Genomic DNA, 12,229 nt, shown 5'->3' with positions numbered 1-12,229 from the left:
ATCCTCTCTGCCCTGCACTCTCCCCCCTCTCTCCCACATTCCCCGACACCCCCAGTTCCTGTCCTGGATCATATATATAAGTTCTTTGGCTTCTCCATTTTCCATACAATCTTAACCTCCCCCTGTCTATTTTGTACCTACTATTTATGCTACTTATTTCCTGTACCTTTTCCTCCATTCTCTTCCCTCCACCTCCCATTGATAACCCTCCATGGGATCTCCATTTCTGTGATTCTGTTCCTGTTCTAGTTGTTTGCTTAGTTTGTTTTTGTTTTTGGTGTTTTGTTAGGTTTTCTTCTTGACAGTTGTGAGTTCGTTGTCATTTTACTGTTTGTAAATTTGATTGTTTTCTTTTTCTTAGATTAGTCCCTTTAACATTTCATATAATAAGGGCTTGGTGATGATGAACCCCTTTAACTTGACCTTATGTGAAAGCACTGTATCTGCCCTTCCATTCGAAACGATAGCTTTGCTGGATAGAGTAATCTTGGATGTAGGTCTTTGCCTTTTATGACTTGGAATACTTCTTTCCAGCCCCGTCTTGCCTGCAAGATCTCTTTTGAGTAATCAGCTGACAGCCTTATGGGAACTCCTTTGTAGGTAGCTGTCTCCTTTTCTCTTGCTGCTTTTAAGTTTCTCTCCTTATCTTTAATATTGGGTGATGGAATTATGATGTGCCTTAGTGTGTGCTCCTTGGGTCTGACGTTTTTGGGACTTTCTGTGCTCCCTGGACTTCCTAGAAGTCTATTTCCTTTGCCAGATTGGGGAAGTTCTCCTTCATTATGTTTTCAAATAAGTTTTCAATTTTTTGCTCTTCCTATACTTCTTCTGGCACCCCTGTGAATCAGATGTTGGAATATTTAATGTTGTCCCGGTGGTTCTTAAGGCTCTCCTCATTTCTTTGATTTCTTGTTTCTTCATTCTGCTCTGGTTGACTATTTATTTCTTCCTTCTGGTCCAAACCATTGATCTGAGTCCTGGTTTCCTTCCTGTCACTGTTGGTTCTCTGTGCATTTCCCGTTATTTCTCTTTTCATAGCCTTCGCTTTTTACTCTATTTTGTGACCATACTCAACCAATTCTGTGACCTTCCTGATTACCAGTGTTTTGAACTGTGCATCTGATAGGTTGGCTATCTCTTCATTCTTAGTTGTATTTTTTCTGGAGTTTTGATCTGTTGTTTTATTTGGGCCTTTTTTTTTTTTTTTTGGCTCAGCCCTACTGTTAGGTAGTAAGGGGTGGAGCGTTAGGTATTCGCCAGCCAGCGTGGGGCTACTGCAGGTCTCTGTGTTGTGGTGTTGTATGTGGGGGAGGGGTCTGAGAGGGAATGATGTCACTTGCTCAGTTCTCTGCTGGCTTTCAGTCACTTCCTGTGCCACTCACAAGTAAATTGGGCCCTTCTGGTGTTGATTCCATGTGGGTGGGTTTGTGCACATTCTAGGACCCTGTGGGTCTCTCCAGCAGCTTTCCTGTATGGCTGCGATTTTCTCCAGCTGCTGCCTCAACCCCCACAGGTGTTTCCAGTCAGAGATTTGAGGCTTTATTTCCCTGCACTGGAACCCTGGGTTGGGCGGTCTGTCTTGCTCTCCAGGTGTTCCTCCCTGTTTATCCACATGCAAATGTGGGACTGCCCACTCTGCCAGCATCTGCCCACCCCAGTCCTGCAGCAGCCGCCTTGGCACCAGTCCTCTCCACCAGAGCTGCTCATCTCCACCCCTCCTACTGGACTAAATGAATGCTTCTTCTTTAACTCCTTGGTTGTCAGACTTCCATACAGTTCGATTTTCTGGCAGTTCTGCTTTTTTTTATTTTTAATTTTGTTGTTGTACTTTTTTTAGTTGTGTGAGGAGGCACAGTGTATCTACCTATGTCTCCATCTTGGCCAGAAGTACGACTTTAATGTTCTGGTCTCCATTCCCCCATTCCACTTGCCCAGGAATTTTCCTAGATTCTTACTATCCTGCCTATGACTCTGAACTCCATGCAAGTGAAGTTTTGCAATGTTCCAGAATGTTCTATGATAGGAGGCTGCTAGGCTCAGCTCAGGAGGACATCCAGGGGCAGTGTAACTTAGCTGTGGACACCTCAATCAAGTGTGTCATCCAGCGTGGGTTTCAAGGCCTTCCCTGTGTCAGGATTAGTTAGAGTCTGGAGACAGAGTGGAGACCCAGAGTAGGACCCTGGCTCTGTGACCCTGGCACTGTCATGGGGGAGATGGGCCATTAGCAGGTACCACACAGAGAAATGTAGTCATGATCCAGTGCAGTGAGAGACAGTTCCTGATATTGGAAGCAGATGGCCAGGAGACCTACGGGTCCCCTTCCACTGCTCTCCAACTAATCTGAAAGATGTAAAAGATAATGGCATCTGAAACAGAACAATTATACACTATTATAGGACATGAAGATCTCTTGGAAGTTAAATATCATTATAGAAATGAATAACTGAGCAGGTGACCTCAAAGATTCATGTTGTTCTTCTAAGTCATAGAAATAGAAAAATGTGGGGAAGCAGGAGAAAAGACCTATTAGTCTGTCAGTCAAGAGATCCCAACAAGTTTATAATATCTGTCTAAAATAATGATGAGTAGGAAATGATCTTTTAACATTTCCAGGAATATTTCTCAAAGTTTATAGACAACAAATTACATTTTCAATGGCCTAATCAAATTCTTACTACATCAGACAAATCAGACCCACATGGGGCCATGTCACAGTGGAATTTGAGAGAGGGTGGGAGGAGCTTGAAAACTTGAGGAGGCAGCAAATATGGGCCTGGGGACTAGAGAACATTGTTGCAATGCCTCCCACTTTCTGCAGAAAAAATTATTTCCAACACAGTTCTATATCCAGTCAAGATGTGAATAAGGGCTAGGATAGCCTACAGTTTCTTAATGTGTTTAGTTTTAATAGTTAACTGATTACATTCTCTTTGGGAAATACTACCAAATTGGAAAAAATGAGGGAGTAAACAAAAAAGAGGAACATGTGGGATCCAGGTGACAGGGGAGCCAGGACAGGAGAGGCCATGGCTCCCTGAGGCAGGGTGAAGGACATCCAGGGTGTCCACCCGACTCCAGGTTTGCAGGGACACAGTCCACCTGTGGCAGGAGCCGGGGCTGTGGACAGGTGTCTGTAGAGATGAAAGTGGTTGAATATCTGATGTGCTCAAATACGTACTCATGAAGATTTAGACTCTGGGGCAAGTCATGGAATGAACTTGGAAGCAGACAGAACAGCCTCATTGCTGACATAGGACCAGATGCAATGACCAACCACCCTGAATCCTAGCACCTGAATCCTAGCGCTGACCAATCAGTTGGGACCTTGAGCCTAAGTCCCTTAGTGCCCTGTACAACCCATGCCCTAGAGATATTGGGGACCAACTCATCAGCTCCTCAGCATTTGGTGCCACCTCCTTAAGTAAAGTTTCCCTTTCCTTTTTATTTTTTTTTAACTCTCACTGTAGGAGAGTTAAAAACTCTCATTTTTTTTCATTTTTTCAGAGAGAGAGGAAGCGAGAGAGAACATTGATGTGAGAGAGAAACATCGCTATTTCCAAATATGAAGCACACTGTTGCACTACTGTAGAAGGTATTGTCTTATAATTGTATTTTTTAAAACATCATATTTAATGATTTTCACCACACGCAGCCATTCTGGCGGGCTTGGAAAATAATGGGACTTCATCTCACTCCAAATTCTCTTTCCTTCCCTGCTGCCTCGGGTTAAGAGAGGTCAGAGGGGCGTCCCCATTCAATGAGAGATAGAAATGTGAGCGACACACACACAGTGACCACACGGGAGGGTGACGATGTTCTGGCAGAAACTCCTGAGAGGCCAGCACCTCCTGCAGGGGGATTTGAAACAGGAAAAGTGGGGGGGGGGGGGGGCGGTCACTAAAGGGCAGACACTTCTCTGTGCCCTTCTGTCTGTGCTGCGTGTCTGATATTGGGTCTCATTTCACGATCCAGGATTTTTATGTCATAACCAAAACTGCCTGTCAGTTCACACACCTGTCCTCACATCCAACCCTAAACCCATGGCCATACAAGACTGAGTCAGGTTCCCAAGGGACAGGAACACTTTCTCTCACTAGTTGTGCCCTGACAGTGGACTCGAGGGAGCCCCCACCTGGCTGGTCTGTGCCTCACAGCTGTGTGCAGGGATTCCTCAGGCAGGGAGGCTCCTGACCCCAGTTACAGGGACAGAGTGTGTGGTCCTGAACTCCCCACAGAGATGCCACTATCATGTCACCTCTGGTGTCAGTGGCACCATCTGCGTGGGGAGCCTGGGGCGTCTCTAATGTAGAGCAAACTTGTCCCATGCAGATCACCCTCAGGCACATGGTGATGGGGGGACAGCGATGGCCATTACCGAGATGCCCTCAGGAGCAGCGGGCAGGAAGCAGAGAAGGTGTCTCCTGTTTGCTGGGGAGCAGCTGAGCTTAGAGTCACATGTCATAGGGGTGCAGGGACATCTGGGCCAAGAGCTCCTGTCACTGTGCTTCTCACTGGGCACGTTCCTTCCTTCAGCTCCTTCTCTCGTCCAGACTCTGTCCCCAGGTAACTCACACTGGTCAATGTAGCACTCATTTATTAACTTGAAACAATTATTTTATTTTTTTGCTTTTTTTCTCTATCACCCTTTATTCTCTCCCCACATCCCACATCTTACCTCCTCTCCCATGCAATTAACACATCATTGTCTTGTCCATGAGTTAATTTCTAAAAATTTTTTCAATTACACTTCACATACAATATTGTATTAGTTTCAGCTATAAAACACAGTGATTAAACATTTATACAGCTTATTAAGTTATCTCCCTGATAAATCTAGGACCCGTCTGACACCATAGGCAATTACAACAACATTATTGACTATATTCCTTGTGCTGTTCTCTACCCCCTACTAATCAGTGTCCGGGGCTGATACGGGACGACATCACATTTTCGCTGACTTGGGTGGAAGTCATAGGAGGGGCTAAGGAGGGTGAGTGTAGAAGTGGTGAAGAGCACAGCAAGACGACCTCAGAATCTCTCCCCAGAAATGACTAATGAATGACAAATACCAAATGGTGACTGTGTGACGGGGAGACCTGGCTGTCACCAACCTGACTGAGTGACCAGGACGAATGTCACCACTGTGGGGACAGGTGGATGTGGTGTCCAGTCCTTGTTCCTTCCTCTTCCACAGCCCTGGCTCCCTGATGGCCTCATCCACATGCACAGACTCAAATGTCATTTTCGTAGCGTCACCCCCACATCTGTGTCTCCAGCCCAGACGTTTCTCCTCAGGGTCCCCACGCTCACCTGTCCACCCTGACAGCTCACTGGTGTGTCTAACACACACCTCACCTTGACCTTCTCTTCTGCTGAACTTTTGAAAACCCACCCCTCTCCCCCAATATGCTCCTGCCAGTCTTCCCTCTCCGTTTATAGTAACCCTGTTTTTCTGCGGGCACTGTACAAATGTAGGGTGTCCTCCTTAACTCCTTTCCCACACCCCAGATTGAATCCTTAGGAAATGCTGTGAAATCCATCTTCCAAATGCACTCAGTGTCCAGTCCCTTCCCACTGTTTTCCCCGCTCACAGCCCCCTCAGAACACCCAGCACCTGTAGCCTGGAACCCTGGGAGCTTTCCCACCCCTTTCCCTCCTGCCTCGCTGGTCCCTTGTTTCCTGATTCTGTTCTCAGCCCAGCAGACAGACTGGCCCTGTGGCCCTCCCAGAGGAAGCCACTAAGGATATTAGCTCCTCGGCCATGACCTTCCAGGACTCAGCATCTACAGAATGAGAACAGGGTCTGCAGTGCATTAAGGACAGTGGATGCTGGAACAGCTCCTGCTTTAAGCAGGTGTCCTCACCTTCAGATTGATCAGCTCTCTGACCCACATGGACACCCCTGAGGTCAACAAGAGGGGGGCCTGGAAGTTTGGGGCGACTCCTAGGCAACAATGAGGCACTGGGTTAGAATCAGGGGACTCAACCAGTCACGGCCAGAGGCTCCAAAAGGTCACATTGGGATGTGTGGGAAAAAACCCTTAATTGTGCTTGGAACACAGGGGATCACAGGGAACATCACTGGGGAGTCCTGCATCCCTGGAAATGGGGCACTCATTCTGTCCCACCTGGGTTGTCTCCATGTCTCACTGTAAGTTTATGAACTTGAAGTTACTTACCGTATTTTGCTGTGTATAATGTGCACTTTGGCCCAAATATTTGAGGGGAAAATAAGGATGCGCATTGTAGAGGGGTAGTGGTAATTCTCTATCATTGACATTGACAAAGAGTTCTGGGCCTTCTATTATGCGTACATACGGTAAATTTGTTATCAGTATATAAAATTTGTTGTAGTGCAGTATATGACAAAACAAATGCTAAAATTCCTTTATAGTACAAATCACAAGTTTCTAAATATAAATAATATAAATAAATTGTTTAAAAAATAAAATGAGCCCTGACTGATGGGGCTCAGTGGTTGAGTGCCGGCCTGTGAACCAAAGGGTCACCAGTTCGATTCCCAGTCAGGGCACATGCCTGGGTTGCAGGCCAGGTCCCTGGTCAGGGAGCGCATGGGAGGCAACCACACATTGATGTTTTCCTCTCCTTTTCCTACCCTTTGACTATGTTTAAAAATAAATAAATAAAATCTTTAAAAAAATAATAAAATGATAGATATTTCCTTCCTGAAAGTTTGGGCCAAAACCATATTTTGCTGCTCATACACAGCAAAATGTGGTGGAACACCTTAATAAGTAAGGTGAAGGTATAGATAGAAAAACACCTACTGGAAACCATATAGCTTTTAATCTAAGTCATTTCTGTTTATATATATACATATATATAGCTAATTTTAATATAGTGCAGATAGGTTCCAATGCCAGTTGCAGAAACAGCACTCAGGGATCCTTAAACTCCCAAGAAGAGGCTGCAGTGACTGTTTCATACCAAGTCCCCTCCAAGGCAGCACTGTCACACTGGAAAGTAAGTTGCCGTGAACAAATTCAGGTCAGTCTCAGAAGTGCCACAATCTCCCACATCCCGCTCAGAATGTCCTGCTCAGAGCATCCCCAAAACACAACTGTGTCCCTCAGTCCCAATGTCCCCCATTTCCTGCCTTCAGGGTCTCACCCTTAGGAGCCGTGAGAGACACATCAGAGCCCTGGGCACGGTCGCTGCCTGGGGAAGACACAACAGCAGAGTTACAGGGTGGAGGAGCCCCCCTCACAGACTCCAGCCCACACTCTCCCAAGGGTCCCACACCTCACCTCCCCAACACCCAGACTTACAGGCAGCCTGAGAGTACCTCTCCCTGCCTCTGCCTGTGGGAAGGAAACGTTCTGTGAGAAGTCAGGGGGAAGGCTGGGTCCTGTGACCCTAAAGGAGTCCCGTACTCTGAAGCACAGGGAAGTTTCCAGAACTTTGACTGAACACCCAGAGTAGGATCAGGAAAGATGGGGAAAGAACATTTGTGGGGACTGGACCAGCCTCCCATCTGGACATCTATCCACAGCAGGGCCCTTCCCCTCTGACCTGTGACAGCTGAGATCAGTCCCCATCGCTAGAATCATCAGGTGATAAATGTGTCCCTCACTTTCCCACGGGCCTCACTAAAGGGTCCGTGGTAGGAAATAGGCCCCAGATGGACAAGCACCCATGAGGGGACACAATTCCCATTAAGGAGGCAGAGCACACTTCCACCTGGGCTTGGCCCCCAGGGGACAGGAACCTCAGCCCCACCCCTTGCCCACCTGAGTGCCTCCTCCTCCACAGCATAGCTCCAGCGCCCACAGCTACAAGGAGACCCAGGGCAGCAGCAGCAATGCCCACGATGGTCATGGTGGTCTGAGGAGGGGGGTCTGCGAGGGGAAGGTGAGAGGCCAACCTCAGGCCTGTGTCCTGACCCTGCTCAGGGACGCCCTGAGGACAGGCTCTGAGCCCACGCCCCCTCCTCACCCCATCTCAGGGTCAGGAGCTCAGGCAGCGCCTCATGCTGGACACGGCATGTGTATCTCTGCTCCTCCCCAGGGGGCACAGCCACGGCTGCCCACTTCTGGAAGGTTCCATCCCCCACAGGCCTGGTCTCCACAAGCTCTGTGTCCTGGGTCAGGTCCTCCCCGTCACGCTGCCAGGTCAGGGTGATGTCCGCAGGGTAGAAGCCCAGGGCCCAGCACCTCAGGGTGACCTCGTGGTCAGAGATGGGGTGGTGGGTCACGTGTGTCTTTGGAGGGTCTGAGGGGAGGGTGAGAAAATTCAGGAGCTTTGCATGGTCATAGGACACTCCAGCAGGGCTCATGTGACCACCCTGAGAGTGGACAGGACAGTGGGGTGGGGGAAGGGAGAGCACCACCAGACACCAGCCTGGACAGAGACACCTGGGATAATCTCCTGTTTCTTGGAAAGTTCCCGAATCAGGGTGAGAACCTAGGGTAGGAGTGTCCAGGTTTCTAAGGGGAGACACAGACTCAGGTGGAGGCTGATGACTCAGAAAAGCCGGAGACAGGCGTCCAGAGACGGTCTCATACTGAGAACGAGCGAGAGCGTCCTGGTACGCCGGGGGCTGGAGAGTGTGAGGGAACCGCTGTGGGGTGTTTGAGGGAGAGGCTGGGTCCCTTATTTTCCTTTAGAAAAAGGTGGGTCCGCGGATAAATCACAAATAAAGAGACCTGGGGGACTCTTCCCTCTCCCGTGCAGGAGGGGAATTCTGACACTGCCCCATTTTCCTCCTCTCCTTATAGGAAGCCGCCCCCAACCTACAAATCCTTCTTAGGGGAGGCCTGCGCCCTGGTACCTGCTCGGAGCAGCATCTCCTTCCCGTTCTCTAGGAACAGGCGGAGCCAGCGCTCGCAGGAGTCTCCAATGGCGAGCCTCCGTCGCTCCACATCAGGCACTTGCACCAAGTTGCGCCAGGTGATCCGAGCCGCCGTGTCCGCAGCGGTCCAGGAGCGCAGGTCCTCGTTCAGCGTAATGTAGTCAGTTCCATCATAGGCGAACTGACTGAACCCACGCAGGAATCTGGAGTCGGACTCCAAGACGCAGCCACTCATTTCCTGGTAGGTGTGAGACCCTGACCCCGCCGCAAAGTCAGCTCTGCTCTCTTAGTCCCGCTCGGAGGGGAGGCTGCCTAGGACCCTACGGTGCCCGACTGGACTCGCGGTGATTAAACCTAAACTGAAAATGAAACTGGCTCAAAGTCCCCGCGCGCGCTACTGCCAAGGTGAGGGCTGGCAGGTCCAGCAGCCTCAGGGTACACTCTGAGACTCAGGGCGACCCGGGCCGGTCCGTGGGGATGGGGGTCGTTCCCAGGTCCCCAGGCCCACGTGGCTCACCATCCTCGCTCTGGTTGTAGTAGTGGCGCAGGCTGTTTAGGTTTGCTCGGAAAGTCTGTTGGTTGTACTTGCAGACCCGCGTCTTCTCATCCCAAAAATGTGGGTGCTCCTGCTCCACCCACGGCTGCTCCATCCACGGTACCCGCGGCTCCAGCCTCGGCCTGGCGGTGTCGCTGTCGAACCGCAAGATCTCGGTGTCGTCCACGTAGCCCACCACCACGTACCGGTTCTTCCCGCGGCCCGGTCCAGACACGGAGGTGCTAAAAATTCTCACGTTGTGGAGGCCTGGGAAGGGGAACACGCGCGTCCTGGGTCGGTGGTCGGGCAGATCAGAACAAGCGTCCCAGGGAATGGAAAAGAGGGCGGTGGTTGAGCGGAGGGGGCGGGGCCGAGGTGGGAGTCTGAGGGTCTGGGGGCAGGGCCAGGGGTGCTGCAGATGCGCCATCCCCGGGTCCTGAGCCCACGAGGCGTCCCCTGGATCCTGCCCCGCAGAGGCTGTTCCCTCCCAACCCCGCACTCACCGGCCCAGGTCTGGGTCAGGGCCAGGACCTCCGAGAGCAGCAGGAGCAGAGTTCTGGGGCCCATGACCCAAACCCTGACAGTCCGGGGAGAATGAGTTCCGGCAACCCGGGACCACGGTGGGTAACGCTGATTGGCTTGTCTAGAGTTCGTATACCCAATGGTAACGAGACTTAAGGTTGCGTCATGAGTATCCAGGCGAAGAACCCCACGCAGGTTGTGAAGGAGGAAAAGTGAAACTGGGTGGAAAAGGGAAAGCCTGGGAGTGAAGGGGTCTCCCCAACGCTGAGCCTTCCCACCTCAAACTCAGGCCTCAGGCTGAGACCTTGGAGCCAGTCCTGGGGACTTGGGACTTGTCCCCCACACCCCAACCTTTCCTCCTGCACGGAGAAGTCTCAGTCCCGCTGTCTCCTTGAGTCCCGCCCACGGGCTGTTTTATTCAAAACATTTTGGTTTCAGAACATCTATAAGTCTTACAAAATAGGGACGATTCCCCAAATGATTTTGTTTATGTGGGTTATATCTATCAACATTTACTACACAAGGAATAAACAGTTTAAAAAATTAGTTTATTTAGAATACTATTAGTAACCTATCACATGTTAACAGATATAATGCTTTTTATGAAAAACAATTATTCCAGAAATAAGTGAGATAGTGAGAAGAGTGGATCTGCTTACATGTTACATTTTTGCAAGTCTCACTTCTTGTCTGTATCACTAGAAGTCTGCTGGATTTTCATATTTGCTTCTGTGTTTAATCTGTTATTTTGGTTGCAGTATATGAAGAAATATACAGCCTCATACCAATATGTAGGAGGAGTATTTTTAATAACCTTTTCAGATAAGTGTGGAGAGTCATCTCTGATCGTTCACTACAGCTACACAAGTGGTAGTTCCTGAAAAGCTCTTTGCAAAGTAGAGCCTGGAACAAATCCATTGAGATTTCCTACTCTGGTACGTTGCTTGAGTGGCTCTTGTACTGATGCAGGATTATTTGAAAGTGATGCATTGTTTCACTAAGAGATAGACATCTCCCAGGGTTGACACATCATCACAAATCACAATTGTTAACATTACCGCAGACCCCACTGGAAACGGTTGTCAGCTCTGGGAAGCTGTCTGGCTGCCGTGGTGAGACACACGTTTGCCAGAATCCTGGTTTTCCTCTGAGAGCTTCCCTTCCGTCCAGACAACAAGTGCTGTCAGGTGTCAACTGCCCGCTGACTTTCCTTGAGGGAGGAGCTCATGTTCATGTGAGAGAGTGTTCGCCAGTTCCCCAAGCCTCAGTCATCACAGCTCTGTGCCACTCATTCTCTTAAGTGCACTTGCTGTTCCCTGAAAATGAGGCTGCTCAGCCCTCACAGGTCACTTTCCTGGGCTCATGATACTTGGGAAGGCCGCACAAGGGTGTTTGTGCAGTTTCCCGGTCATCATGGGAAATATTTTATTTCTTAGTCTCCATTTTCATTAAGGACAGTTAAGAAATCAATGCATTTATATAGTGAATTCAAGATGTATTTATCTTCTTTTTTCAAACATTTAAAAATCAATTACAGTAGATTTATGATATTAGTTTCAGGTGTACAACTCTGTAATTAGACATTTATAAAACTTACAAACTTACATCCCTGATAAATCCAGTACCCGCCTGACGCCATATGTAGCTATTACAATGTTATTGACTATACTCCCTATGCTGCACTTTACTTATCATGACCATTCTGTAACGACCAATTGGTAGTTCTTAATTCTTTCACCTTTTTCACCAGTCCCCGAATCACCCCTCCCCTGTGGCAACCATCAGTCTGTTCCCTGTATCTATGAGTCTGTGTCTGTTCTGCTTGGTGACTTGATTTTTTTAGGTTCCACATATAAGTGCAATCATCTGGCATTTGTCTTTGTCTCTCTGACTCATTTCATCAGCCCAGTATCCTCCATCCATGATGTTGTCAATGGCAAGGTTTCATTCATACATATATAATTATGTATTTATTGCAATTTTACTATTCATGATTTCCCCCTACTTCTCCTCCTCCTCCTCTTCCTCCTCCTTCTTCCCCTTCTTCTTCTTCAAGTCCTTGCAACATTTCTTATAATACTGGTTTGGTGGTGATAAACTTTAGCATTTTCTTGTCTAGTAAAGTCTTTATTTATCCTTTGATTAAAAAAATGGAAGATTTTCTTGGTAGAGTAATCTCAGTTGTAGGTCCTAGCTTTTCATCATATTGAATATTTCTTGGCAATCTCTTTTGATCTGAAAAGTTTCTGTTGAGAAATCAGCTGACAGTCTTATGGGAGTTCCCTTGTAGGTAACTAACTGCTTTTATCTTGGAACTTTTAAAATTCTCTCTTTGCCTTTAATCTTTGGCATTTTAATTA

The 12,229-nt window shown here is 48.4% G+C and overlaps 1 protein-coding gene across 2 annotated transcripts; it reads right to left on the bottom strand.

The window, feature by feature from the left end:
- Window positions 1–6,375: 6,375 nt before the first annotated feature.
- LOC112314062 (patr class I histocompatibility antigen, A-126 alpha chain) lies at window positions 6,376–9,997 on the bottom strand. Of its 2 annotated transcripts, XM_045203406.3 has the most exons (8): window positions 9,851–9,997; window positions 9,330–9,614; window positions 8,792–9,067; window positions 7,957–8,232; window positions 7,752–7,859; window positions 7,290–7,322; window positions 7,132–7,179; window positions 6,376–6,977 (listed from the first exon to the last, which is right to left on the bottom strand). In XM_045203406.3, the coding sequence occupies exons 1-8, from the start codon at window positions 9,912–9,914 to the stop codon at window positions 6,973–6,975; spliced, it is 1,095 nt and encodes a 364-aa protein (XP_045059341.2). In that variant the 5' UTR covers window positions 9,915–9,997; the 3' UTR covers window positions 6,376–6,972. The 2 variants fall into 2 exon arrangements, with proteins under 2 accessions (XP_045059341.2, XP_045059342.2); XM_045203407.2 differs by lacking the exon at window positions 7,290–7,322.
- Window positions 9,998–12,229: the final 2,232 nt, after the last annotated feature.

The sequence above is a fragment of the Desmodus rotundus genome, chromosome 12 (genome assembly GCF_022682495.2).
Source record: "Desmodus rotundus isolate HL8 chromosome 12, HLdesRot8A.1, whole genome shotgun sequence".
NCBI lineage: Eukaryota > Metazoa > Chordata > Mammalia > Chiroptera > Phyllostomidae > Desmodus > Desmodus rotundus.
This window is presented reverse-complemented; position numbering and strand designations above follow the sequence as displayed.

Coding starts and splice junctions, on each gene's coding strand:
- LOC112314062 (XM_045203406.3), bottom strand. CDS start 9,914: ATGGGCCCCAGAACTCTGCTCCTGCTGCTCTCGGAGGTCCTGGCCCTG. Junction 9,068..9,329: donor CTACAACCAGAGCGAGGATG/GTGAGCCACGTG, acceptor CGGCGGGGTCAG/GGTCTCACACCTACCAGGAA. Junction 8,233..8,791: donor GGAGATGCTGCTCCGAGCAG/GTACCAGGGCGC, acceptor CCCTCCCCTCAG/ACCCTCCAAAGACACACGTG.